The 26,388-nt window shown below is 41.8% G+C and overlaps 2 protein-coding genes across 5 annotated transcripts in view; both read right to left on the bottom strand.

Annotated features, from left to right (window-relative positions):
* Positions 1–783: 783 nt before the first annotated feature.
* rlim (ring finger protein, LIM domain interacting) lies at positions 784–9,129 on the bottom strand. The gene is made up of 4 exons (XM_077532309.1): positions 8,865–9,129; positions 6,548–6,774; positions 5,063–5,167; positions 784–4,344 (listed from the first exon to the last, which is right to left on the bottom strand). The coding sequence occupies exons 2-4, from the start codon at positions 6,714–6,716 to the stop codon at positions 2,603–2,605; spliced, it is 2,016 nt and encodes a 671-aa protein (XP_077388435.1). The 5' UTR covers positions 6,717–6,774; positions 8,865–9,129; the 3' UTR covers positions 784–2,602.
* A 1,452-nt stretch (positions 9,130–10,581) lies between these two features.
* Positions 10,582–26,388, bottom strand: part of nexmifb (neurite extension and migration factor b) — an 82,801-nt gene continuing 66,994 nt past the window's right edge. Inside the window, exons 3-4 of one of the 4 annotated variants that reach the window (XM_077532457.1) lie at positions 13,773–17,976; positions 10,582–13,260 (exon numbers count right to left, since the gene is read on the bottom strand). In XM_077532457.1, the coding sequence (XP_077388583.1) occupies positions 12,987–13,260; positions 13,773–17,976 (4,478 nt within the window). In that variant the 3' untranslated portion in view covers positions 10,582–12,986. Of the gene's footprint in view, positions 17,980–26,388 lie in introns of all 4 variants that reach the window. The other 3 variants (XM_077532456.1, XM_077532459.1, XM_077532458.1) reach the window with 3 other exon arrangements.

The following is a 26,388-nucleotide window of genomic DNA, read 5'->3' as shown; positions in this document are numbered from 1 at the left end:
AGTCCCATCTGTTCACGTAATCCTTATTGTCAACAATAAGACCAAATCGAATTGCATTTCAGCATCAGTTCAAGCACTAATCAGCATACAATAAAACAAGAACAAAAGCAACACACTTTAACAAAGTAAAATAAATATAGGCCCTATGTCACTTTCACAGGGTTGCAACCCCCCCCACCAATATTTGGACGTTAGACCTTTATAAATAATGCATTGTGGACTATTTAAATAAGGTATTTCTATTTTTCCTTTTTTTTTTTTTTTTTTTACAGATGTGGTCTGTAACGTAACCCAGTGGTTTTGATTATTTTTTTCATTTATTTTTTATTTTTTGGGGGGGGGGGGGGGGGGTGCAACCTGTTTTTCATGGAAAACAATTATTGGCATATTATTTCTACATATTAAGAATTATCCTACTTGGGTAAAAAAAAAAAAAAAAAAAGGTACATCAAATAAACTTAAAAAAACATGATCATCAAAACTTGTGTGGGTGAAATATTCGCGCTTTTCAAATACATCCATGTAATGCTAATTGAAAACTGAAATGTCCTTCGGTTTGAATGGCAACGGTTGTCTGTATCGAAAACCCACTCACAAGCAGAAATAGACGAATGGAGGACCAATTCACCTTGCGATTACCTGTTCATTATCTGTCAGTGTAAAAATGACTATGCAAGGATAAACTGAAATCCGCCCTTCTTCCCTCATAAAATGTCAGCAACTGTATGTAGAAAATGGCTGTTATGTTCTCAAATATTCACAGAGTTGATACCTACAAATGCATTAGTAGCATAACTTGTTTAATTCAGCAGTTAGTTTCCATTCAAACTCAGTCAAATTGGGTGGATCACAGAACAAGGCCCAACATGGCCCAAAAGAAAACAGTTTACATAGTTTATACACAAGTTTGTGGTCTTCAACAATGACAAAAAACTTTATGGCCTGCAAAACAAAATGTAGTAACCATGGCAAAGACCCGGATGAGGAGCAGAACTCTTCCGACAGCCTGTGCTCTTGTTCATCAATGATGATATTAAACCTAACACATCCTCTATAATACAAATTTACTTCAACACATTTAATAATGCAATAAATCTTTATTTAGGATTTCAGCCGTTGACAATAGATTCAATAATAGCATACATTTATATAACTGTTTTGTTTATTGTGACTTTTGCATGTATTGCACACTGTAATGGGCTTCTGTGGCTGAACATCTTGGCAGTCTACCAGGACCTGATCAAAACTGAAGCGCGATGTTGGATTCTTTTTCACATGGTCAATTTCAAACACGGAAAATTTTGGATTGCAAATGGAAATTAAGATTTGTAATTTACTGGTATGATTCCACCTGGAATTGAGAAGGTGGAACATTTCACTCAGTAATCTTAACCAAAAAAAGAAATCTGCTCATGTAAGGATGAAAGTAGAACAGCAAATGATGTGTTAATTGCGCACAATTTCGACATAAAATAAAAATCCAGGCATCTTTTAGAAGCAAGCCATTGACAAACAGATCAGGCATGTTATGTGTGTTAGTACCAGTAGGCCTACTGGTAATGTGGGAAAATTAACATGTCAACAGCATTGCAACTGAGGCATCCCTAAAAAGATTTTTTTTAAATGGCCAAACATATATAAAACCAAAGATTTTCCCATGTTTTTGCCTGAACAACCATCTAAGTACTTTATAACAGTTACACATATTGAACCTGGCAATGCATACATGAACTAGCAAGCCAAAAAATGTCCTCATTTGGCCATAACTTACTGAACAAAATCAGCCTTACACCGATCCCAGTTCTGTTTTGATGTAAATGAAAGGTTGCCCTGGTAGACAATAACATTGGCCAGTCAAACCCTAATCTGATAAATGATGTACAATCAAAAAATAAGACCACTGATACAAAGCATGACTGAAAATTATTTGTACAAGCTTATTTATTTACAGCTAATACTTTGACCTGGAGTAACTGAAGTGTACCAACACGCCTTATGGCATATAAGGCATTGTTAAGAAGCTAATAAAACTGGTGCAGTTTGAGCTGCTCGAACTGCCTGCAGGTGCACAGCTTTTTATAACCCGATGGTTTTTCTTGAGAATTGTGGCTCTCCTCACGCACACAACTTGACCCAGTGCAAAAACAGAATGGTCACTAATGGGGTTGATTCAAACAGCATGCATGGTGTGTGGCTAACTAGCATTGTAATAGTCAAGTGTACGAACTGACAGTTTCTCGGCTTCAGACTAGGGTTGCAGTGGTAAACCATTTCTGTCTCCACCCTTAGATTATCACGTATATTATTTGTTGGACCTGATTTTTTTTTTTTTTTTTGTCTATGACTCACTAAAACCTCAAACCACTCAAATATGCAATTAGGAAATTGACCAACGATTCTCCATTGAAAAGAAACCGTACACGATATCCTACCACAGCAACCCTAACCTCCGCCAGTGCCTGTGTGGTGCGACCCAAATCAAATTAGTGACTACAAAACGGTATGGAAGGCAAAACATTTCAACAAAGACTCTTCCTACCGTCGTTAATGAACTCGGGTTATAACGTAGTTCATGTGCGAACAAAGAGAACCGTTTATGAAACTACACCACGCTCTCTCGATTGGTCGACACCAGAACGGCCCTGCGACAGATGGGGCAGGTGGAGTTTTCCGACAGCCAGCGGTCGATGCAGTGCACGTGATACTCGTGAGAGCAAGGAAGCTTCCGGAGCTTGTTTCCTTCCGCGTACTCCGTGATGCAGACGCTGCAAGTCTTCAAGGCGTCACTCTCGCCAAAGTTGCGCATGGCCAGGTTGTCAATCTGTTCTTTGGTCAGCCCTTGGGGTTGGTCCTCATCTTCGTCATTTAATAAAAAGAAGTGCGCCAGGCGAAGGAGGGGCAACGAGCTGGGCTCCTCGAGGTTGATGGGGGCTCTGGGTCGAGCCCGGCCGCCGGGGGCTGGTGGAGTGCCAGCGAGTCCTTCGTCCGCATCGGCCTCAACAGTCCTCGCTCTGACAGCGGCGGCCACGGGCGGTTCCTCGACGACAGGAGCAGCAGGCGCGGCAGCGTCCGGGTTATTTTCCACCGAATCGGCGGTCGCGTTGGCCGCGCGGTTGGAATCGGAAGAATCGGAGTCGGAATCCATGAGGTAGCCGAGCTCGCCGAAGCCGGTCATGATCTGCCGGATCATGGATTGCAGCGCCATTGAGGTGGCCTCTCCCAAACCAGCGTCCGAGATCCTGCGGATGGGGATCCGGATTGTGCTGACGTAGGTCCGCACCCCGGCGCGCTCCGAGCGGGAGAAAGTCCGACGGAATCCGCCGCGCTCGCTTTCGTAGAGAAATGTGTTGTTGGAGTTCTGCGAGCGCGAGCGGGTACGACTGGCGATGCTGTCCCTTTGGCGATACTCGCCTGGACGAACACGACGCACCTGCAGATCGAGCATGATGGTTGGGGGCCGCCGTCCCGCTGCAGCCCCTTCGGATCCAGTTTCTCCTTCAGGGGCGGCGTCGCTTTGGGTCTCGGGAGTTTGTTCGGTTTCAACCGCGAGCTGCTGAGTATCACTCTCAGCGGCGCTTGGTCTCGAAACAACATGCTGTCGAGTCCGAGAGCTACCCTCCGCTTGAGGCGCAGGCGGAGTGCTGGAATCGGTGCTGCTGGGGCCTTGAGACGACGGAGCAAAGCGGGGACTGGGGAGCTCCTCCACATGATCCAAACGGAGAGGGGAGCGGCTTCTGGCCGCGCGAGCCCGGGTTCGGCACGGCTCTGAACTGCGGCTGCGAGCCCTCCTGTGTCCTCTACGTAGAGACACGGAGAGCGTCGGTTCGACTGGAACGGCAACTGGAGGGCTGGGAGGTTCTTCATGCATCTCGCTTGAAACAACCACCTCAGGTTCAGGCTCAGGCTCAGGCTCAGGTTCAGGCTCAGGTTCAGGTTCAGGCTCTGGCTCTGGTTCTAGTTCTGGTTCTGGTTCTGGTTCTGGCTCTGGCTCTGGCTCTGGCTCTGGCTCTGGCTCTACAATGACAGCCATCTCCTCAACCACTGGTTCTTCTTCTACTCCTGTCTCCATGAGAACAGGCGGTTCCGAGTTTCCCTCCACCGCTTGGGACTCTGGAGGCGGCTGCTCTCCTTCGGCAACTGTCAGGTGATCAGCTAAGGTGCGGTTCATGCTAATTTCCAGGCTGAAGCGGAAGTCTCCGCTGTTTGGGTTGGTCTGACTCACTGCCCTCCATGACTGGTTTCCACGGTGACCAGTTCTGGTCGTGTTGCCCGTGCGCCGCACAGTGTTCAGCCACTCCAGGAGACTGTCTCCATTTGCAGGATCTTCAGAGGCTTCGGGTTGTTCTAAAAATATATGAAGATGTGTCAAAGCGGTTCAAGTTCATTACTATTTTACCAATTAGATCAGTGGTTCTTAATCATGTTGGAGGTTCGGATACCCCACCAGATTCCTATGCACATTCACCGAATCCTTTACTGAAAAAAAAAACAACAACAAAAAACAGATTTTTTTTTTTCAAATTAAAAACATAGTTATAGGGTTGACTGGTGAAGAAAATGAATAGTGAGAATAACCTTTTGCTGAACGAGACTTGTTCAACTTGGCATTGCAAATCATGCAGTTAGGATGCAAACGCCCATCACTCAGCTCAACTAGATTTATAGGATTTTTAGATTTTTAAAACAACTGGGGCAGCAGATACAATGAAAACAGAACAGGCCCCAGAATTGAACCATGTGGAACACATACTTTCCGTAATACGTGAACTCATTATTGCACATATTCATCTGAGCACTTTCATCTTTTGCTAGACATATTATGAAGGAATTAAAATAAATCAGACGTACCTTCACAACAGTCACAAGTCAACTATTGAGGGCACCAAATTTCCTACAGCACAGATAGGCCATGCAATGTAGCGTAATCACTTGCAACCAATGATGACCAAGCGGGGCGTGTTATTACAAATCTAGACGCGCCAAACCCCTGGGGTTCGATCGAGCCCAGGTTAAGAACCACTGATTCAGATTTAAATACAAAGCGAACTAAATGTCAACTCACCACTTGGCTCTTCGACATTTTCGGTACTAGGAGGGTCACTCTGCTGTTCGGCACCATTTTTGATATTCTGAAGTCTACTGAAGAGCTCGTCCTCGGTTGCCTCTCCTGAAAAATAATTAAAAACACAACAAGTGCTTTATTAAAAAGAGAGAATGTGCTTTGTTTCATGTGACCTCATAATTCCTTTTCTCAAAACAGCTTCATAAGACACTAACGTGCACACCGTTTTGCACTAAAATAAAATGTTCAAAAGTGGAGGAAGCATGTGACAACAGGACGCAACACCTTTTTTTTAACCTCAACAAAAATATAATTCATAAACACTTCAACTGCGAACAAATACATATATTTTGTTATTCCTTCCTAGTCTCACAATGTTTTGAGAGGGGCTATATTGCAATAAAGGAACAAGGACACAGTTGAAAATTCATCCCATAGTCCATCGAAATATATTTCAAAATAACACTGATAGAGCTATTTTGTTTCCTTAAAACACAGCAAGAGGACAATGCTGAAGACCTCGAGACTTACCAGGGCATGCCACTGTCCAGTCAATGCCCTCGCCTCGCAGGGTGATCCGCTAAAGGATGCTCCAAATTTACACTCTCCCTCCCACTGTCCTGGGACACAAACGGATTGGTGTCTTCAGTAGAGCGCCACACTTGTGGCATTTTTCATCAAAGTGTGAAAACCACGATTCCTGAGATTAATGCTCAGCAACAGCATCTTCCCATACAGGTAAAAAAGAGATTTTAACTGATTGTGAAGAGAGAAAAAAAAAGAAATCTGATCACATAGCTGACATTGGATGACGTGAAGTAAGGGACTTTCACAGCAGATAAAATGTCCAAGGTTCATTGTACAAACTTCTAGCTCCACAAATAAATAAATAAATACACGAAAAGATTTACTGTGTCACAACAAGTACCATAGATTAATTAAGATATTTCTATGCAAATACAGCTGTAAATCAACATTGTGAGACACAAATACAAAAATTCCTGTCCACCACGACTTCTATAACCCACTTAGCAGTCATCTAATGGACCAAATTGCTGAAATCCTTTACGCGGGCTGGTGCACGTTTTAAGAAAGAGAGAGAGAGAAAAAAACCCACTTTAATCCTGATTGCGCTACTGCACAGCGTCATCTTGGCCAGTTCATGTAATCACTGTGACGTAATGTGTACTGTAACATGGGAACTATTCTCATGTATTTTTCATAAGAATGCTGTATTGTTGCTATGTCACATAACTGAACTAGGCCATTTTTTTTCTGGGAAATCTATCACTTGAACCATGTAGTGTAAATCCAACCATAGACACCAAAACCATCAATATTATTTATTAGATATGCAGTATTTGACCACAATGACCTCAGCACTACATTTGGATTAACATCAGAAATAACATTACTTTGCTTTTAATCATGTTGATGTGGCAGAATGTTCAGCAAAACCAACTAAAATCAAAGATCAATACCTACCTGGTGTGCCCAAAAGATTGTTGTCCCTCATGAGACGATAGTCCTCATCACTGAGATTGTTGACAAACTGGTAGAAGGCTTCTTCTCTGTCGAGACGATCCAGCTGCCTCCTGCGCTGCGACTCTGGCTGGTCACTGCCGCTCTGCTCGGAACTGTCAGACCCTTCCATTGACTCAGAAGGGGAAGTAGTCGTGGTATATTCGCCAGTCTCCAGCAAGATTGAGACACTGCATCAAACAAGAACAGAAAGACCTCCTAGTTCCATTTGAAATACAATTTAAGGCCGACTTCAAATTACTTTTTCAATTACTTTGAGATTATTTACAATAATAAAAATCATACTTATTTTTTTTTTTTTTTTCTTTTTTAAAGAGCTCAGAATTGTTCATTCGGTAGTCTTACCGATTCACCGTCTTATCATCATTGCTCTTTTTTTTTAAAAATTTATTTGTATTTATTTTTTTTTGTGTGTGTGTGCGTGCGTTTGCGTGTGCGTTTGCGTGCGTGCGCTTGCGTGCGTGCGCGTGCAAATACGTATAAATTTATACTCATTAATTCACCTAAAGCCTTATAAATATCCCATTACCCTTCGCCTTAACCAGGTACTTCAGAATCTTGCCAGAGTCGTGAGGTTTAAATGGTCAGGAGACCAGAGAAAAGGTCAGAAAAAAATAAAGAGAAAAGAAAGATAAATCAAAGTGAAATCCAGCACCGACCAAACACTTCCTGCCTTCCCCATGATTACAAAATCAAAGTCTTACGCCAACCCCGGAAGCCTCTAAATTCCAGCAAATTTAGCGAGATCTCAAGAGACCAGAGGAAAAACTAAAGAGAGGAAGGAGGGAAGGATCGATAAGGCAGAGTGAGATCCATAGAAGCCAGTACATCCAATCCATCAAAGTGAAATCCAGAACCAACAAAACCCCTCCTGCGTGGTTACAAAACCAGAGTCTTGTAAAAATCGTACTTATAATGCAGTAACATTTTTTTTAAGACTTTTGAAAGATTTATGACATTCACACCAATCAAGGCTTTGTTTTTAAGATTCATGTATTCACACGAGATACGATATTTTAAGGATCCGATGGAACCGTTTGGGTTAGAAATGACTGCTGCTGATTAAATGTGGGTGATTAAATTAAACATTGGATCAGTTAATGAAATGGCCATAATTCTAGATATTTTTAAATCGGCTGTACTTTAACCAGCTATTTGTCTTGTCATAAAATTCCACGTAGAAAAATCACTGTTACCAAATGTGTTTGCAATTATCTAACACCAAACTTTCACATTTCTAGCATTTCGTTTCAAATGATAGCAATATGATGTGTAAGAACAGTTTTTGTAGTGACCGGCTACTCACCATCCAGCATTATTTTGCCGTGAATAGCGAGTTCACATACAGCTCTATACATTTATTCCATTTCTTGTATTTTACTGTTTATTGTTTACAATTTCTTGCAGCCAGTCGGGAGTTACAAACGAACAGTTAGTTTGAGGGTTATGTTTCGGCTGGTAATGCAGGAACCAGGCATAGTGCATGACTCACGGCAAAATAACCGATTCGCAGCAGCCGACACATCACGCTAAAATAACATTCACGGCCAACCTACCGCAACTCAATGTGAAAAGGCCAATAATCTGGCTACGGCGATTGACAAACCTTGAGCCGTTCACGGCCAAAACAAATAAGTAATAACAACAACGCTATCCGGAGTTGCCGGTTACGGCAAAATAACCACCACCAAAACAAAATGGCACCAGATAGCTTAGTTTTACGCACTAAACACCCGAATTGAACACGGACGCTATTGTTGTACTCGGTATCTCTAATGCATAAAATGCGTTTGGAACCACTTGACGTTCAATTATCGTTAATTATCTCATTTGTAACGTGTTTTAATGGCCCAATGTTCGGAGACACCGAGACAAATGGCTACAGGGGCGATGTGGCTTCAATGCTAACTAGCGGAGTAGCCACAAGCTCTGCGTAAGCTTCAAACGGGCCTTTCAATCAACGCTACGATAGCGATTAACTTGGCAGGAGTCGCTAAATTTCGTGGACACATACCCGGCAAGGTCGACCGCAGTTGTACCGCAACTGACAAAACTCCGACAAATGTTCAACAGCGGTTTGTTACGAAGCCATAAAGTGTAATGTCATCGATAGCCCCTGTTGAGCTAACTAAGCAGACGGCAGTTAGCACTGACGTTCTCAACCAGCACTCGGCGAGCACAAACAGGATCGAATTAGTTCGCTAAAAATAATACCACTGAGAAACAACAACCGTCTCTCAAAAAGTCACTACTATGTTACCTGTTCGTTGATGAGAGTAATTATATGGTCGTATGTCTGATTGTTCTTCCAATAACCTTTAAAAACGCTTGACTGTAACGTTTAGTGTAGTTTCAAGAGTCCATTTTGTTTCTTTTGGGAAAGCCACAGCGGTCTTCCGGAAAATAGTTTAATAAAAATTCCCCCAATTTAGCCTGGCAGGTATATCTGCTGACGTTACACTGCTATTTTAGTCAACCCGAGGCAGCAGCCAACGTAGAATGCCATGCCTGATAGACCAGATTGAGGGCATACAATTTCACTGAACAGCAAATAGGAGTATATTGTTTGTTTTGAACTGAGTCGCACAGTTCAGCCACAGCGTCACCGTGTGGCTATACGTACAAAATACTGCCCGGTGACTTGAAATAATAATACTCCAGCTACACGGAAATGTTTCTACTTTAATTCCCTAGTAAATTCCCGTTACATCTCTTAAGATTCTAATTCAAAATCAACGAGCATGTGAAAGCAAATCTATGCCACCCGTTCGAAACGTGGCACGATATGGACGCAATTATGTAAATTTTATTTCACTTTTCACTCATAGAAGCCCTTTTAATCTGCAGTTTAATGTACTGCATTTTCATTGACGGGCAACTAAGAGAGGTGCTGGGCCACATGACTAAAACTGAAATTATTTTAATTAACTGATTGTATCTTGTTTTTATTTATTTTTGTATTGTAATTCCAGTTATTTACAAGTAGTGGCGCTGTGTGCATAGTCTCCTCCATTACAATAGCAAATGTATCAAATCTCCCTCGCAGTCTCCGTCCGTCCATGCATCCCCCACCTATCTATCTATCTATCTATCTATCTATCTATCTATCTATCTATCTATCTCGTAGTTACACTAACTACCTATCATTCATGTGTTGTATAATACATTTATTCTGCATTTGTGTTTACTTGCCTACCGTATCGTACACAAAAACAATCGTCTTACAAGGTGTTACGATACACCACATTAATGGATCTGCTCATGCAGAAAAATCTGAATATAGCAGTCAAACAAAATCGGTCAATGTGTTTGTTGACATTGACAGGGAAACTACTGTAGTCTTTCAAAACTGTTATGCCTAATATAAAAAAAAAAAAAAAAAAAAAAAAAAAAAAACCTGACAAAACAATTAACACCCCACTGAAGGTGTATACCTGATCCATTACACGACACATTTTATTTTATAATTGGCTTCCTCGCTAAACCGTTATGGGTGACTACGGAACAAACACAATATTAATATCACCTGACAATTTTGGAGGCATACATCACAGGGTGTGTTTATAGTCTCAGACAGTAGCTCCGGCTCCAATTAAGCATGCCAGAATGAGTTGCAGTGTGGACCACAGTGCCCAGCTCGGAGTTATGGATGAGCAATCACTCGAGCTATGCCTGACCCTGAGTGCTAATTAGTTCTGACATTAAAATAACATGATTCAAGGCTGGTCCCAGAGAAATTAAAATGCCTTTCGCCAAAGAATTTTACAATACTGCGAATATGGGAGGACTAATTGGGATGAATGGTGGTATATTTTCAGGAGTAATTGCTATTCTGTTCAATTCTTCTTATTGAAGTCTGTCTTTCGATCTATCTGTCTTAAATCTGTCTTTGATCCATCCATCCATCCATAAGTAATTAATGATATTGCTTAAGTGACTTGGACAGCAGTTAAATAACACAACCCGATTCTCTTCAGAAAGCAGCATTCAAAATCTTATTTTAATTTGTATATTTACTCCATAAACATTATTACAAAACTCAGCAAGTTACCAATATTACATTATCACCATACAGGCTTGATCACAAATATTTAAAACCTTTGCAACAGTTACAACAAATCAAAACAAACAAACAAAAATAAAATAATGAAAAAAATAAAATAATACTCAAATAATTTACATGAAAATCTATAAAACAGCAAATTGTTCACAAATTATATTTTTTTTTTTCTCCAAAGTTTCCTCTTTTTTTTTTCTTTGCTTATTTGTGTTTTACACAGTAACACAACACTCACACAACAAGATCATGGTCTTATTACAAAAACTCCCAACAAAATGTTTTTTGTTAATACTTTCATATTTTGGTTTTTAAAACCAGAAACTTGTCATCGTATATCCTTTCCACTGCCCATCGAGGCGCATAAAAGGTTACTCACACACACACAAATACTTCACAGCACTTTCTAAGAAAAATATACACTTACAAAATATGTTACAAATTGGCACACAAAAAATATACAAGATTTTGTTGTGTCAAGAGTTCATTAAGATTCCTTCTGGTAACAACTCTAGACAGTATATATAAAGCTTGGCAATATTTTTTTTTTTTTTATGAAAAGAGCAAAAGTAATTCCAATCAATGTCAAAGAATCATGAAGTGAATACATCAAACATAACATTATAATATACATTCATAAGGAGGATTAGGAACCTAATCTAGTTTGCATTTCTTTTTCTGTTAACTCTGGGAAAACAAACAGAACAAAACAAAACAAAATGTCATCTTTCTTAGCACCATTGAAATGAGGCAGCTCAACAGTGGCACATTTTGAAAAGAAAAAGAAAAAAACTGAAGATAAGTACATTCAATTTGACAATAGGCAGAAATGAGAGAAGGCAGACTAAATGGGTTTGTTAACCCACGTGGAGCTTCCCATCAGCAGCTCGTCTTGGTCCTAACCCTGATATTCTGGAGGAAAGAAATGCAGGATCATGGCAGAGGGAGAACCAAAAACAAAAAAAGGAATAAAGTTTGATTTGGATCTTATTACTATCATCCTTGTGCCACAACTTCCTTTGTGACAAGGCCCGTTTTTAAGTCACGCTTGCATGTCTGCGCTCATCATTAAAATAAAATGTCCCAAAAAATAACACAGGCCTTTGTCTTGTGTATATGTCGGTAAAAGAAGCTGCATCTTCTTTAAATACAGCATATAAAATTATTTTTGCAGCCATTTGTAACAGATTGATTGTATTTAAAGTTGAATCCTGGATGCTCCGTCACAAATGAGTATAGCAGTTGATTAAAGAAAGTGGTGCCAGATATAACATCTTTAGATATATTTAATATATATTTGTTTTAAATTATGCACTAATATGGTATTGATTTCTGCCAAAACACGGACCATAAACTGTGACGACAACTTAAGACACTCATGAAAAAAAGAAAACAAACAAACAAAACAACAACAATGATATCTCATGGTAAAAGTAAGCATCATAAAGTGAATGCGCCTATGGTGCAAAACAATACATTAATTTCAAAACAAAACTCCACAAAAATGTGAAGAAAATGATATTGAAATCGTCATTTTAGGTTGAATAAAAGCAAACTTTTCACATGGAATTAATGAAAAGACATGCTCTCCTTCATTTACAAGATTGCTGATTCCATTTTGTACGGAAAACTGCTTTCACATTCACATGAAACCGAACTGCAAAGGATGCCGCGGCCGACCCGCCATTCGGGACGGGCACATGCATCTAAATCTGTGTGTTATAAACTGCCTTGAGTCTTCAGTCCCAAAAGAGCTATTCAGTGAGGCTCAGCCCCGACTGACAAATAATTTCCTTGCTTAGCCTCAGACATTCTAACTACATTCTCCTTGGTCCACAGAAAGCTTGTTTGAATGTGTCTTCCTCTCATCATCTTCCTCTTCAGTAGCCTTCAGAGCACATTTCTCCTTTTTTTTTTCTTTTCTTCCCCTCTCTCTCTCTTGTTGCTTTTCAGTGCCGGGCGATGTTGAGGTAAATTGAATTTGGCAAACAAAGTGGGGGGGAATACGAAGAGTGTTTCTGATTTGGTTTAGTGAGTGGTGGTGTACCACTGCCAGCTGTTGGTGCCTTTCATCAGACGAGCGAGAGAGAAGAGAGAGAGTCCCAAACAAAGAATTCCTGTTGCGGTAAGTCTCTGTCAGGAGCCAATATTTCAGTAGATAGAAAATAGGAACAGCCAATATTCACACATATATAAGAGGTCATTTACACAGCATTGTTACTTTTGGCACATTGATTTTAAGGTATAATTATCTCTTTTTTTTGTTGCAAATATTGCATGTCCCTGTACAGCAACAATGACAAAAATACTCTGAGGGTGAAGCTTTTATGACTTTGCAAGGCGTAAAAATGTAAATGTAGATAACCAGTTCCTCAACGCTCCAGAAGAAAACAGAAGTACTTGACAAAAGAAAATCATTCCAGCCTCGAGGGGAGGGGGGGAGTGGCAAAAAGACGTCTGATATGTCATCAATACAAAATGGTCCCATCTTGTGTTTTCAAGATGCCTTGGGATTAAATAGGGCTCATTAATTGTCGGTTTTCCTCTTGAAATGAGCCAGGCAGTGTATGAAGGACGGCAACAACAGGACATCCACATTCTGCATACAAAAACAGATGAGGAGGAAGGGGGTGCGTAGATGTCACTCAATGCATTTGTGTATATAGCTACATCTTTAGGGGGAAAGGGTATAAATACATACTTCAGGGGAGCGTGTTTTGCTGAGAAAATACAAAAAAGAAAGCTCCTCAAAGGGTTATTCTCTTTTTTTTTTCCAGACAAAAATAGGAAGGAAAAAACAACAACTATAAGAAGAACAAACAAAGCAGAAACAACAAAAGCGAGGAAAATGCAGCCATGGTCGTTTTAAATCTCAATCAAGCTCGACACAATCACTCAATAGGTAGTTTGCAACGTACAAGAAGTTTTTCATGCAGATATTAATTTCCTTGTCGGGGATTAAAAGGAAGTGAGAGAAATCAAGGGGGGAACTTAGTTCTCATGCAGCTCTGGCATAGCGTCAGTGTAGGTATGCTTGTGAGGGAGGGCTCAGGTATCGTGGGGGGGAGAGAAAAAAAGGGGGTGCAACAGCAGCTGATAACAAAATATTACCTCAGTTTCTCAAAAGAGGTCATCAGTGCTATGTCCTTATTTGGGTCTCTCTCAGCTCGCTTTCCCTTCAGCGTTTCAATGCGAGGGAACTTTGCACTGGTCTTGTGGCGGTACAGCTTTTTGTGCGCGGGCCCGGGGTTAATAAAGTTGGGCTTGTCGAACATGTCGCAGCCCAGAGCTAGCTGAGGGAATAAGGGATGAGCGGGGTTGAATTTGGCCTGGTTTTTCCCTCCTTTGCCCCCCGCCTTCCTGCCTCGCCCGGCCCCTGCTAGCATGGCACCCTTCTTCTTCAGGTCGGACTCCGTGCCCGCCAAGATTTTAAGGGTCTTTAGGTTGAGGCTGTTGGCCTCGGAGGGCGTATCGACCTCAGACATGGGATTCCACAGCGGCTCAATGGAGGCCATCATGAATCTCTGCACCTCAGCCATGCCGGAGACGATGTTGGACAGGATGTTGGAGGGCTCCTCAAACTCTCGCTGGTCGTCTCTGACGAGACTGTTGCTTTCTGACCAGCCTGTGGCAGACCAGTCGCCGCTGCTTGTGCTGTCAGTCAGGCCCGCGCCGCACCCATCTGCCTGGTTCTTGGCCGCCTTGCCCTCTAGCATGGCCTTAATCTTTTTGGTGGACCGGGAATTCTGTTTGGGGGTCTTTACCTTTTCTGACTTGGGGGTTCTGGGGGCCCGTACTTTCTTTGGGCTCTGTCCTGCAGCTGCCTGTTTGTAATTGCCTTTCCTCTTTGACCTGATGCTTTTGCCCCCTGCCGTTTCATCAGTCTGTTCGTTGAACTCTGTCGCCCCCAGGTCGCCCTTTTTATCTAAACATAAGACATCCTGGCTATTAAAGTTATGCAGTGGAAACTGACTGTCCTCCACCGTGTAGGCGTTTGCTGTGTGCTCCTGTTGCTGCATAATGTCACAGTTCCACTTGATGTCCCGAGTGCGCTCCGTCGACAAATCATTCACGTCCTGATATTTGCCAACATTCCCTGGTATCTTCATCTCACGCCCCGCAACCTGCGGGGAGAGGTTGGGCGTCTCGGGCGGGGAAAGCTCCGACAATGAGGAGTGTCTAAATTTGTCAGGGGTAAAGTTGGAGATGTCCAGCAGGTCCGAGGACTCCCTGAGCGGCGTGAGGGCATCCATACTCTGCTGAATCACCATTTTCGGACTGCAGTGAGCTAAGAAACTGTCTCGGCCCTCCTCCTCACCCTCTCGCTCGCAAGATTTGAGGCTGAGTGAACTGTAATTGCTCGAGGAGGCTGATAAGGAACCTACTGAGTCGTAGCTAATGAGTCTTCCATTGTCAGTGCACAGAGACCCTCTCTGGTATTGCACCTGGCCCTCGACGCAGGTCGACTGGCACGCTTGCAGGTCGGCCCCAGGCTGGAGTCCGGGCTCGGTCAGGTAGTTCTTCTCGTAAAGTATCCGCTCACCCTCTGGGCTTACTTGGCTGTAGTTTGAAACGGGTAGGTTCTCACTTACGGGTACGGCAGGTGGGAAGTTGTTGGGTAAGATAGGGGTCTCAGGGGTTTCAGGTCCAAAGTTGTGGTTATGATTGGTACAGAGCTGTGGATGCCACATTTGGGGGAAACTGGGGCAGTTCTGGGGAGACTGTTGCAGCTCCGATTCTGAAGGAGGGGAGAGTACGCAGCTTTGAGCAAGTTGAAGAGAGCAAAATTGTTTCTCCTCTAGGGAAAGGCCCACAGGATACTGTTGCCTGGAGGGCTGTTGTGGGAAATATGGGATAGACGTACCCCCGGAGGAGTCCGTAGCGTCTAGCAGGGTCTGCAGGTAGCCCCCTGGGATGACAGGAACCCCAGGTTCCACCTCCTCTGAGGGTGATGCTTTGCTAGGAGGACAGGATGATGAAACAAACGGGAACTTGGCCTTTTCTGTGTCAGCTGTGATAGTATTGTCAGAGAAATCTGCTTTGGCTGCGGCTGAGTTTGCACTTGCATCTTTTAGCCCAGCAGCAAGGTCCTCAGTGTTTGCTGCAGTGGCATCCGTTTCATTTGCCACGCTCTTCCTATCTTCTCCTTCTGCCTCTTTCATTTTCAGGCTTCTCAGCCTGGCTTCGCTTTTGAATTTTCTTATCCTGACTATTTTATTTCTTCCCAATCTCCTCCCCTCTCTCTCCTCCCTCTCCTGCGAGCGACTCTTGACAATAACTGTGTCAGAGATGGAGCTCAAGTCCAACGTGACTGGGATGTCCGGAGCTTCTGTTACCTCCCCCGCCATGGGGGTGCCCTCCTCTTTAGTGACACCCCCGTGGGCCAGATCAGAGGGCAGAGAACCATGCACAATGACTGACTGCTCCACAGCATGAATCCTCTGAACCTTTAATCTGTTTGCGATCTTGTATTTTCGTTTAGGGTGAGCAGAATTAAAAGGACGATGGTGGCGTCCGTTCAGATGAAAACCACGCTGTTGTCTATCTCTGGCGACCAGCTTGAGCTGCTCGTGTCTCTCTCTTTGCTTTGCCTGCCAGTAATCCTTCAGTGGAGCCAGTGTCTCATATTTGCTTATTGTGTTGGCGTTTAAGCTGACGGTACCATCGGCCGGGTTTAGTTTGCCCAGTTTCACCGACATGAGTCGCTCTCCTTTAAACCTGTTGATGATGATGTACTTGATGACCACGGGTGGCTCTTTACGACACGATTTCCTCCGTTTTTTGGGACACCAGTCGACATCTTCTTCTTCTTTCTGACCGGGCGGGGGCTTCTCTTTTTTCTCCGCGTTCTTCTCACTCTCAATCGAGTCAACATCGTATAAATAATCATCACTGTATCGAACCTTCCTTTTAGAACGCAAGCCGTAGTTGAGTGGATTTGAGGGACTGAGGAACCTTTTGGAGTGACCCTTCTTAAATTTGCCCTCCTGCACAGTGTCCGAGGAGGAGCCAGTGCAGGAGCTGTCATCACTGAATTCCCCTGATTCCTCCGTTGAGTTAAAGTCTATGACATAGTTGACTTTCGGAGTTGACATGGGTGAGCCTTGGGAGCCGTCCAGAGGGCTCTGGCCACTGCAGTCGCCTGGGTTTTCCTCCTGTTCTGGTTGAAGGATGAGCTCATCAGTTTTGGGCTGAAGCTCATCGACACTCCTCCTCAAGACTCCTACTCCTTCTTCTTTCTTGGCACAGTTTGCCAGTACACTCGGGAAAAAATTAAACTGTGTCTCCTCCTGGAGCACATTTGTCTTTTCCCTCATGTTGTCCTGGAACGACTCATAACGAATCTTTAGAGAACAAACGTCACTGCTTAACGTCGAGTCGTCGTCTTCGTCATCGAATAAATTGTCGACGTCTTCCTCGGAGAAGAGGTTGACTGACAGCTCATTTTTAGAACATAGATCCAGCAGCTCCATCTTACTCTCGCTGATGAAGGATTCAAAGTAGCCCCAGTCCTGGCTGGCATTGGCCAACAGTACTTCCTCTCCACTGACTTTATCCAGTAACAGTCCTTCATACAAGTTCTTGGTTGTTGCATCATCCTGGGGGTCGTCACAGTCGTTTGCAGTTTTGTTTCCTTCTGCTCTCTTGCCTTCATCGGAGGCTTTTGGCAGGGGGAAACTAAGGAGCTGGTCAGAGAGGAGCTGTTCTCCGTAATGACTCACTGCCTCCCCCGCATGGCTCAGGCACTGGATGCTGATGTTGTTGATGTCAGAGAAATCCTCACGGTTCACGTCCCCTACCCGTACACTTAGTCCCGTTTCCGAATTGGGGCTCGTGCTAGGCTCGTGCGGTGGGTTCCGTTCGGACGTGGCGTCGCACGTCTCAATGAAGCAACCGAGGCAGGTGCGGCTCGGCTGAAGCAGACACTCCTCTGTCAGGGTAGACACGTTGTCAGGCTCCATCATTGTCAGCGACAGAGAGGTGGCGGCAGGCAGCCGAATGCTCTTCTGGGTGTCTCTCATTGGGCCCCAGGAGTTTACAGCTGGGTTCGGAAGCGACGCGGGACTCGGGGTGTGTTGAAAGTGAGGGACGAGGGTTGGAACCTCATGGGAGGGAGGGCACGGAGCTGCCGTCAGGCCCAGAGAGGGGTCAGTGCCAAGTGGGAGGGGGAAGGAGAGAGTTGGCGACGTGAGTGTGGGTCTCTGGTGGGCCGGGCAGAGCCGCTGGGATGACTCCGCTGCAGGAGGAGGTGGGGGTGGGAGAGCAGCATCAACAAGTCTGCTTAGACTCAGGTCACCACTCTGCTCACATACTCCTGCTGGGGAAAAAAAAGAAAAGATATTTTAGTTCTTTTAACAGTTACTTACAAAAACAAATACAGTATTTTATTATTTGTTATGTGGCCTTGAAACATAATTATTATTCCGGATTTGGGGAATTTTATCTAGCAAGGACTGAACTGATTCATTTTGTAATGTAGATTCAGTACCAGGTACGACCAATTTTCCAATGCGCCATGACAGTTCCCTAATCACGTCCATGTTCAACTCTAGCACATTAAAATAAGAAGAATACAATGCAACTGATTCACTTGATGCAGGAAAAAAACAAAAAAAAACAAATCAGATATAGACCGATATGTTTTTTTCAGGGCTGATACCAATGCCGATTATTAGTAGTCAAAGAGGCCGATGACCAATATTTGGAGCCAATATGCATTTTCAGTAAAAATAAATAAATAAATAAATAAATAAATAAGGTTGTAATCTGTTTCATGTTTGAACAGCATTAAAATAAAATATTAAGGCTTAATGTTCCGTTCATATAACATTCTTCCATGCTTAAGGTGTGAACCCTAACCCGAAGTAAGACATTTTGTTGAATATTTTTCCATTAAAAATGGAAGTTTAAAAATCGATTCAGCCACCTATTGAATCGATTCGAAAATTGCGCGATGTAATATCGCGATATATTGCCCAATCGATTTTTTTTAACACCCCTAGTCAGCAGCATCCCTTATAAAGTTAACTGAGAATTTCCCTGAGATTAAAATGGTTTTAGATTTATCTTTTATCAACTGTTAGACCAGATTTTTTTTTTAATTAAAGGCCAATACAGATATTTGTCAAAATGCCCATTATCGGGCAAGCCGATTATCGGTCTATCCCAAAAAACAACAACATGATGGCATAAATGCAAACAAAGCGACAAACCTACAACCTATACTACAATGCTGCACGTGTTGTCAAATGATTAAAATTGTTTAACAATTAATCGCACATTCCGTAATAATTAATATCAATTAATTGCATTTATTACTGCTATTTTCTACTAAGCTTGTAACAGATTTTTGCTTGAGTAAAATCTTTGAATTAATGTAAAATAATCAAATAGAAAGATTCAAAGAATGTTCTAATAGCTTTCTTTGGTCCTTGAATACAGTTGTTCTACTGTAAAATACAATTGTTGAAACGATCAAAACAGACTCAGCTTTACAGGCATCTTATATTTCTTCTCACAGAAACAATTCCTAAAATTTCCTGCTTATAGGTTTAGTATATATAGTAACTTAAAGACACCCTGAAATTACAACGGTGCCAGTTCCAAAATGCATAGTTTTATTTTTGGGGTGGCTTTCAGAAGGCTGATTGGGACATTGTCTTAATCAGTTGAGGACTGATGAGGAACAATCAAAATCCACAGAAGCAGACTTGTAGCAGCAGGCAGATAAATGTGTTTGCGCTGCATAATTAGATCACAGCAGTGGATGCAGGTACGTACACTTGGGACATGGCAAGCCCCATATGCTGGAAACCGTAGAAGTAATATCATCCACACCTGCCTCTGTGTGCAATCCCTATGCTCAGACACCACATGTATTGAAATTGAGGAAAAAAAATACAATAAAAAAAAGAAATGAGTGCGATTTATAGAGGTTAACTAGCAATGTCGCCCATCTTTGGATAGATGCGCCAAATTATTATTGATGTTATGGTAAATGCTTCAGGGAAGACTGCTTAACAAACAGCATTCAGCGCGGCCGTGTTGCTATTGAGCACATCTTTGAATATGCATACGATCCGAGAGCGATTCGGCAAGGTCATGAAATTTGCACGAGCGCGTCTTGCGGGCTTCTGTCCTGCAGAAATGTTGCAACAAGCCCCGCTGGCCATGAAAAGCAAACCACATGTATGCTACATCATTTAACGACGACAATCCCCCGAGAAGTATGATATCCTCTCATAGTCAGAAAAGTGCAATTGCAGCAACTTGTCAGAGCTTGTAACAGCATCACGGCGATTACTATATTTGCTACCAATATAAAATGATAGTATAAAAGGACTCACAGATGATACTGGCACATTTTTTTCTTAAGTGGGAAGGAGCATTTTTTTCCCATTTGCAGCAGGCACACGAATATCGGGACAATATACTGTACTTATTGAAGTGACTATGAGGGTTGTGTGAAACTTATAACTTTTACCTGAAACAAAATGGAAGGTACAACTTGTCTTTCACCGGTTTGTACTGTAAAGACTTGATGTCATCCACGGCCTGCATACACGCAGACCTTCGCTATGGCCTTGCTGAGAGAGATTCTTCAATCTCGCTATTGAATTGCTGGATGGAAAATGAATAGAGTGAGCTGGAGTGTTCGGCTTCATTTTTCATCCTCAGTCGATTAAGGAAATGTGTTAAATCCGTAACTTGCAGGCGCACTCTCCTTTTTCTTGTGTCAAGCTCAAGTAGCACTGGTTTTTCTTTCTTACCATATAATTATTATCTGAAATTGGCTGGCAACCAGTTCAGGGTGTCTCATGCCTACTGCCCATAGCCAGCTGGGATAGGCTCCAGCACCCCCGCGACCCTTGTGAGGAGCAAGTGTTTAAAAAAATGGAAGGATGTATAGCATTTTTTTCCTTCACCAAACATGAAATGAATGGCAATTTTCTATTCTTCTAATTTGTAATTTCTAGTTCCTGATTGTAAAACGGGCACAAGAGGATTGCTGATACTAGTATCGGCTGACCTCGTGAGTACCGATAACTTGAAATAAGGCTGAATATCGGCCCGCTACCGATACTTGGTACTCGCCCATTCCTGTCTTATCTTGACTTAATCCACCTCTTCAAACCACCTCACAATTATTAAAAAAAAATATAATCATCATTTAAGGATGCTCCATTATGGAAAAAAAATAATCATCACGATTATTTTGTCAGTAATTGAAATCACAGTTATTCAAACAATTATTTATTTTTTGGTACAAAACAAGAACATTTTTACACATTTAAAAATATTAAGACCAATTAAAAAAATAGAAACACTATAATTATGTAAGTTGCTTTTGAAACAAACAGAATTTATAATAATATATATTTACAATAATATATATTTATTTATTTATGTTGGTAAAAACTTGAAGTTGGAGTGCAGTATGTGCACTTTGTAATAGGACGAGCATTTTTTTGGCACAAAACAAGAAAATGTTTAAACATAAAAAAACAAATTAAAAGTATTAAGTGAAATAAAATTCTTTGAAACACTAATTATGCAAGTTTCTTTTGGATGAAACTAAATTTATTAAATTAGTCATTTTAAAATTTACAAAAGGTGCAAATGTATAAATTTAAACGACTCAAAAATTACTATTAAGAATCTTTTTTTTTTTAAGAATATTTTGATTTTGGAGTGTAATAATTGAAATTGTAATTGAATTTCAATTAATTGAAAAGCCCTATTCTAAAACATGCAGGCCTATTTTGTTAGTCAAATTTTCCTTCCACTGATCAACGAATCTGAAAAGAGGAAAAAAATTGCCGTTTGTATTGTGTTCTAGCTTGCCCTCTGGGGCAAACGTGAAAACAGTCCTATTTTGCTAATATAATTCAAGTTACATCACCCTGCACCATTAAATCTGAAGGCTGAAATTTGATTGGACAGAAAATCTCCACCAGCATATTTATGTCATCAACTGTTGCTAGGTAGAATTTTAATGGCAAATTACTGTCTTATGTCAAGATGTCCCTGAAGAGTGAAACTGCAAGAACAGAACATTTATCTGTGCACATTCATTTCACAGGTGAATACTGTACTGCGCTATCAACTTATATAATAGTTATCCATCCATCCATTTTCTGAGCCGTTTTTCCTCACAAGGCTGGCGGGGGTGCTGGAGCCTATCCCAGTTGGCTTCGGGCAGTAGGCGGGTTACACCCTGAACTGGTTGCCAGCCAATCGCAGACCGGGATATATAAAATTACAATTATCTGTCATAGGTTTGTGGGGAAATTTTGTGTATCAAAATCACGAGTGGTATCTGTATTGATGACTCAATAGTTGAGTACTCGTACTAGTATCCATAGGTGGGCACTTTCATCAATCGTCAATTTCCCCTCAACGGGTGCACAATGATGCGAAAAGACGAAAAAACACACGGACTGAGCACCGACTAAAGCAGGTTTACGTCAATCGATCAGGGTGAGTTCAGACGGTCCTTCTCATTCTGCATATTTCATACATACTCGGCAAAAAGTGGGCGTCATCAAGACTGGACTGGCACAAAAAAAAAATCGGCTGTTTGACTTATGCCTTACAGTTTACTTATCTATATTCAAAATGGATTAATGGATTGGTCCCTCTAAATTGTGGGCCAGTCCCTTAGGGTAAAATGTAGGAAAATAATAAGTAAAAATCACTGCATCGGCCCCAAAAGGGGCTGGCCCACCGGGCATCTTCCCTGTATACCAGATGGCCACTCCAGCCCTGGGCGTCATCATTGACGGGAAGTCAAACATCCCTCGTGTACGATATGTTTTATAATTAATTATGCAGGCTGGCGCTGTGTCATTATTTTCACGGGAAGTGAAATTGCTTAAAAAACCCCAAAATAAAGTAAATACACGACTACAGTATATTTATTGGTAGTATTTAACTTACTATTCAATCAGCATGCGGGGAATCCGACAATTGCAAACGGTCTTTTCAATTTGCCGACAAACATTAAATGCATATTCAAAATTGATTTGGACTGGCTTCATATCAGATTAAAAATTCATATCCAGTGCGTGCATGTAGGGAATGTGCGTGTGCGTGCTCGTGTGTGCGCATGTGTGAGTGATGCATGTGCGTATTGGCTTCGGGGGTATAGTGTTATCAAGGGGCCATCTGTCTCCAGCTGGACCATTAGCTCTTCAGCTGTTCAGAATGTGCCACGGATCAGTCAGACAGGTACACAAACGCATACACGCACACATACGCACACACATCTTATAGCAGTGACTTTCGTTGACAAATCATGTTTGACATTAAAGGTCAAAGGGGGATCGAAAGCCACACAAGCACTTCCTCGCGACAATGTAATGTTACAACTACGTATAAGCTGGCAGATGTGGACAAGACAAGCACTTGAAATCCAGCTGCCGCAATTCACGACGCGTCTCCCGGAACAAGATGGACGCCGATCCTGTTGTGGGACAAGTTCGGAGGCTGGATGCGAACGATCTGGCGCCGGCGCTCGCGCTGACCATATGGCGCGACATCGACTGCTGGCAGGCGGCGGCGAACGGTCGGGATCCTCACAGCCCTGACCGCGCCAGACAGTCGGACCCGCCGCCAAGCTAGACGAGACCTGACTAGACTGGGCTCAGCTTTCAGGACGCGACATGCTTCATCCACCTGAGGGAAGATGGAGCCATGATGCCATGATGAGGCCGCGCATGGAACGAGTCCTTGCCAAAACGGGACCACGGAGGGGCAAATGGGCACGTGTGGCGCCATGTGTGAGTATGTCACATGACACACAGACACACATGATACTGTCTGTGCTAATGTACACGTTTTATTCTGAACTATTGTCATAAAGTTAGACATTCATTCCACGTGTTAGATTATCCCTTCAGACATTTTTTTAACCTACATTTAAAAGACACCATCATTACCATGAAATGATATATCTTCAATCCGATTTTCATTAATTAAGGAACATCAATTTTTCTTAAATATCAAGGGTATGATAAAAATAAAAAATAAATTTAAAAAAACCCTCCACCATCATTAAATTCCAAATAAAATTTTGCTGAGGCATTAACTGGTAAAATTATTTTGTGTATTAATGAAAGTAAGTGTTATAATCACGAACGTGTGACACAAACATTGACATCAGTAAGGATGAGATGATTTTTTTTTCCCTAATTCTAATTCAATAATTGTAAATGTAAATTAAAAAGATTCTGAGTTGTCTTAAAGTCAGATATTTCATAAATGTAATACAATACTTTTGAATTCATGTGAACAGTCAATTTTAAGAAAACGGTAAGATACAAAAAAAAAAATATATTTTTTTTAATGAATTTATGGGAAAAGGTTAAAATAAATCGATTCATTATTATTATGTTACTTTTTTTATTTTTATTTTAGTTATTTTTTTTATCAGGGCAGTTATCACAAGGTCCACTTCTTTATGCCCCTTTCATTTCTTTTTTAAAGAATGAAATAAAAATTTGGAATTGAATTGGTTTTATGAATCAATATCAAGCTTGAAAAGGAAAATTGATTTGAAATCAATTACTCGATTTTGTCATGACTAGGGTCATGCTTACTGTCATGACTAGGGTCATGCAAGGGTTATGTTTACTGTCATGACTAGGGTCATGCAAGGTTTATTTTTACTGTCATGACTAGGGTCATGCAAGGGTTATGTTTGGGTCATGGCCGTGAGGTCAAGTGTCTGTTTTGAACTGATGTAACCAGCATCTAGTTTCAACTGGTAAGACGCTATGTGATGTTAGAAGCTATGTGATGTCAAGAATCTTTAATCTCTTTATCTGATAATTCCATGTCAGTCCTGTTACCCACATGTCTAGCCACAACGAATCAGATCGATTCGCTGTCTATATAAGACTGTCTGAGAAGGGTGTGTTTGGTCGGATTATTACCTCTGTTCCTCTGTGCAAATCTCATAGTTTCTCACCTCTCCATGTGACTAAATAGTTAAGGTCTTATTTGTGTCTGCGTTTTTGGGATCCAACCCCTGCACATAACAGATTTTTGCCCAAATGCTATGAGTTCGGAACTCACACAATCCGGGCGGCATAAATCCGATTTCCTACTTTCCTCGAACGCAGCATTATGCCTCGCTCATTGAAAAGCATTGGACTTCAAATCCTTGTAATTTGATTTTTGAGGATCATTTTGATTTGAAATGATAAAACATAGATAAAAAATCTCTAATGCACTCTGAGTTATAATGAAATACATGCTTTATAATGCTTTAATGATGTATCATGCATGACTAACAAAATACGTACTTGCGTTAAACATTAAACAGGAAGTTAAACACAGACAAACAAATGAAGCCCTAAAGCAGTGAAACATCTTCCTTGGTGAAAGCAAATCTCTTCAATATCATATCACTATAGAGGAGTGCCAATGAAAATAGCTGATTTGGCTTTTTCCGCTGACTTTAAAAAAAATTTTTTTGTAGTTCCCCCCTCCATGTGTGCCATCTTTATCACTTCTCCCTCTCCATGCTGACTTTCTCCCTGTACTACTCGCTATCTGCTTCCTTTGCAACTCCCGAGCGCCTTATCCTTGTTATATCGAGGCCCTTACATTCCACAAAAATGCTGATGTAGCTGTTCCCTCAGCTCAGCCACCTGGGGCGTTCACTCATCCAGCTGCTAGGCCAACTACACAAGCTGTTTGCTCTACCTATTGCTCCATCTTCACTCCGAGATAGATCCTGTGTGAATGGCGAGGAGAAATCAATGTGAGCCGGTACAGGATGTTCATAATAAGTGGTGAGTAAGTGCAGCATGATTCATGGCGGCCCTTATCCCAGAGTCTGTCTTCCTTCTTGCCTTTTTTTCCCCCACCATTGTCTCCGAAAGGAATTGCCTTTCATCTATGAGGCGACATCATTGGGGACCACCTTGCCATGGATGAAATTCGGATCTAAAACGCTAAGATTTCCTGCTCCTGGTTCAACTATCACATGTAGTGGGGTCTCATGATTATCCATCTGTTTTCTACAGAAGGTTTTGAGCTACCTATACCAGCTGACTATTATGTTAGTCTTTTTTTTTTTTGTGTATGTCTGATTTTACTGTACAGCAATTTGTATGCAGTGATGAATGTTTTTAAAAGTGCTCTGTAAATAAAGTTCAGCTGAGTTGTTGACCCCTTAAAGTGCAGCTTCTATTGCTGGTCATATTTTCTGGCATATTCAAGATATTAATATCCAGATGTCCCGCTTTTTATGGGCTTCAGTTGAGTCTCGGGTTTGCGTCTTGTGTCCGCAATCCCAGCAGATTTGGCCAGCCCCATTTTTTTAAATTTTTTTTTTGGTCTCACTTTTACGCAGGTTCCGTCCCGTTTTTTCTTAATACAGTTAGCAAGCCAATTGTTTGGGCCATGTTAAACACACAGTTGTCATAGCGATTCATATGATAAACCATTCAAAAATGAATTTAACTTAAATTACTTTCACATTCACGTTTGCGTTCTCATTCTCATCCGTGTCTAATCGCTAGCAGGCATCATGTTTTCGTCACATCGGAACTAGAACTACTTCCTGTTTCGTGTCTATGAATCATGGGAAAGGTAGTTCTACTAGCCTAATGCGGTTACTTCCTTACGAAGTTATTTACAAACGCAAGCTGAGCGTTTCTGGTGGCGCGATCCAATGTTAAAATGTCCCCAGTCCGACCCTGCTTGTACGGGAGTT

This window comes from Festucalex cinctus, chromosome 9 (genome assembly GCF_051991245.1).
Source record: "Festucalex cinctus isolate MCC-2025b chromosome 9, RoL_Fcin_1.0, whole genome shotgun sequence".
Classification (NCBI taxonomy): Eukaryota; Metazoa; Chordata; class Actinopteri; order Syngnathiformes; family Syngnathidae; genus Festucalex; species Festucalex cinctus.
This window is presented reverse-complemented; position numbering and strand designations above follow the sequence as displayed.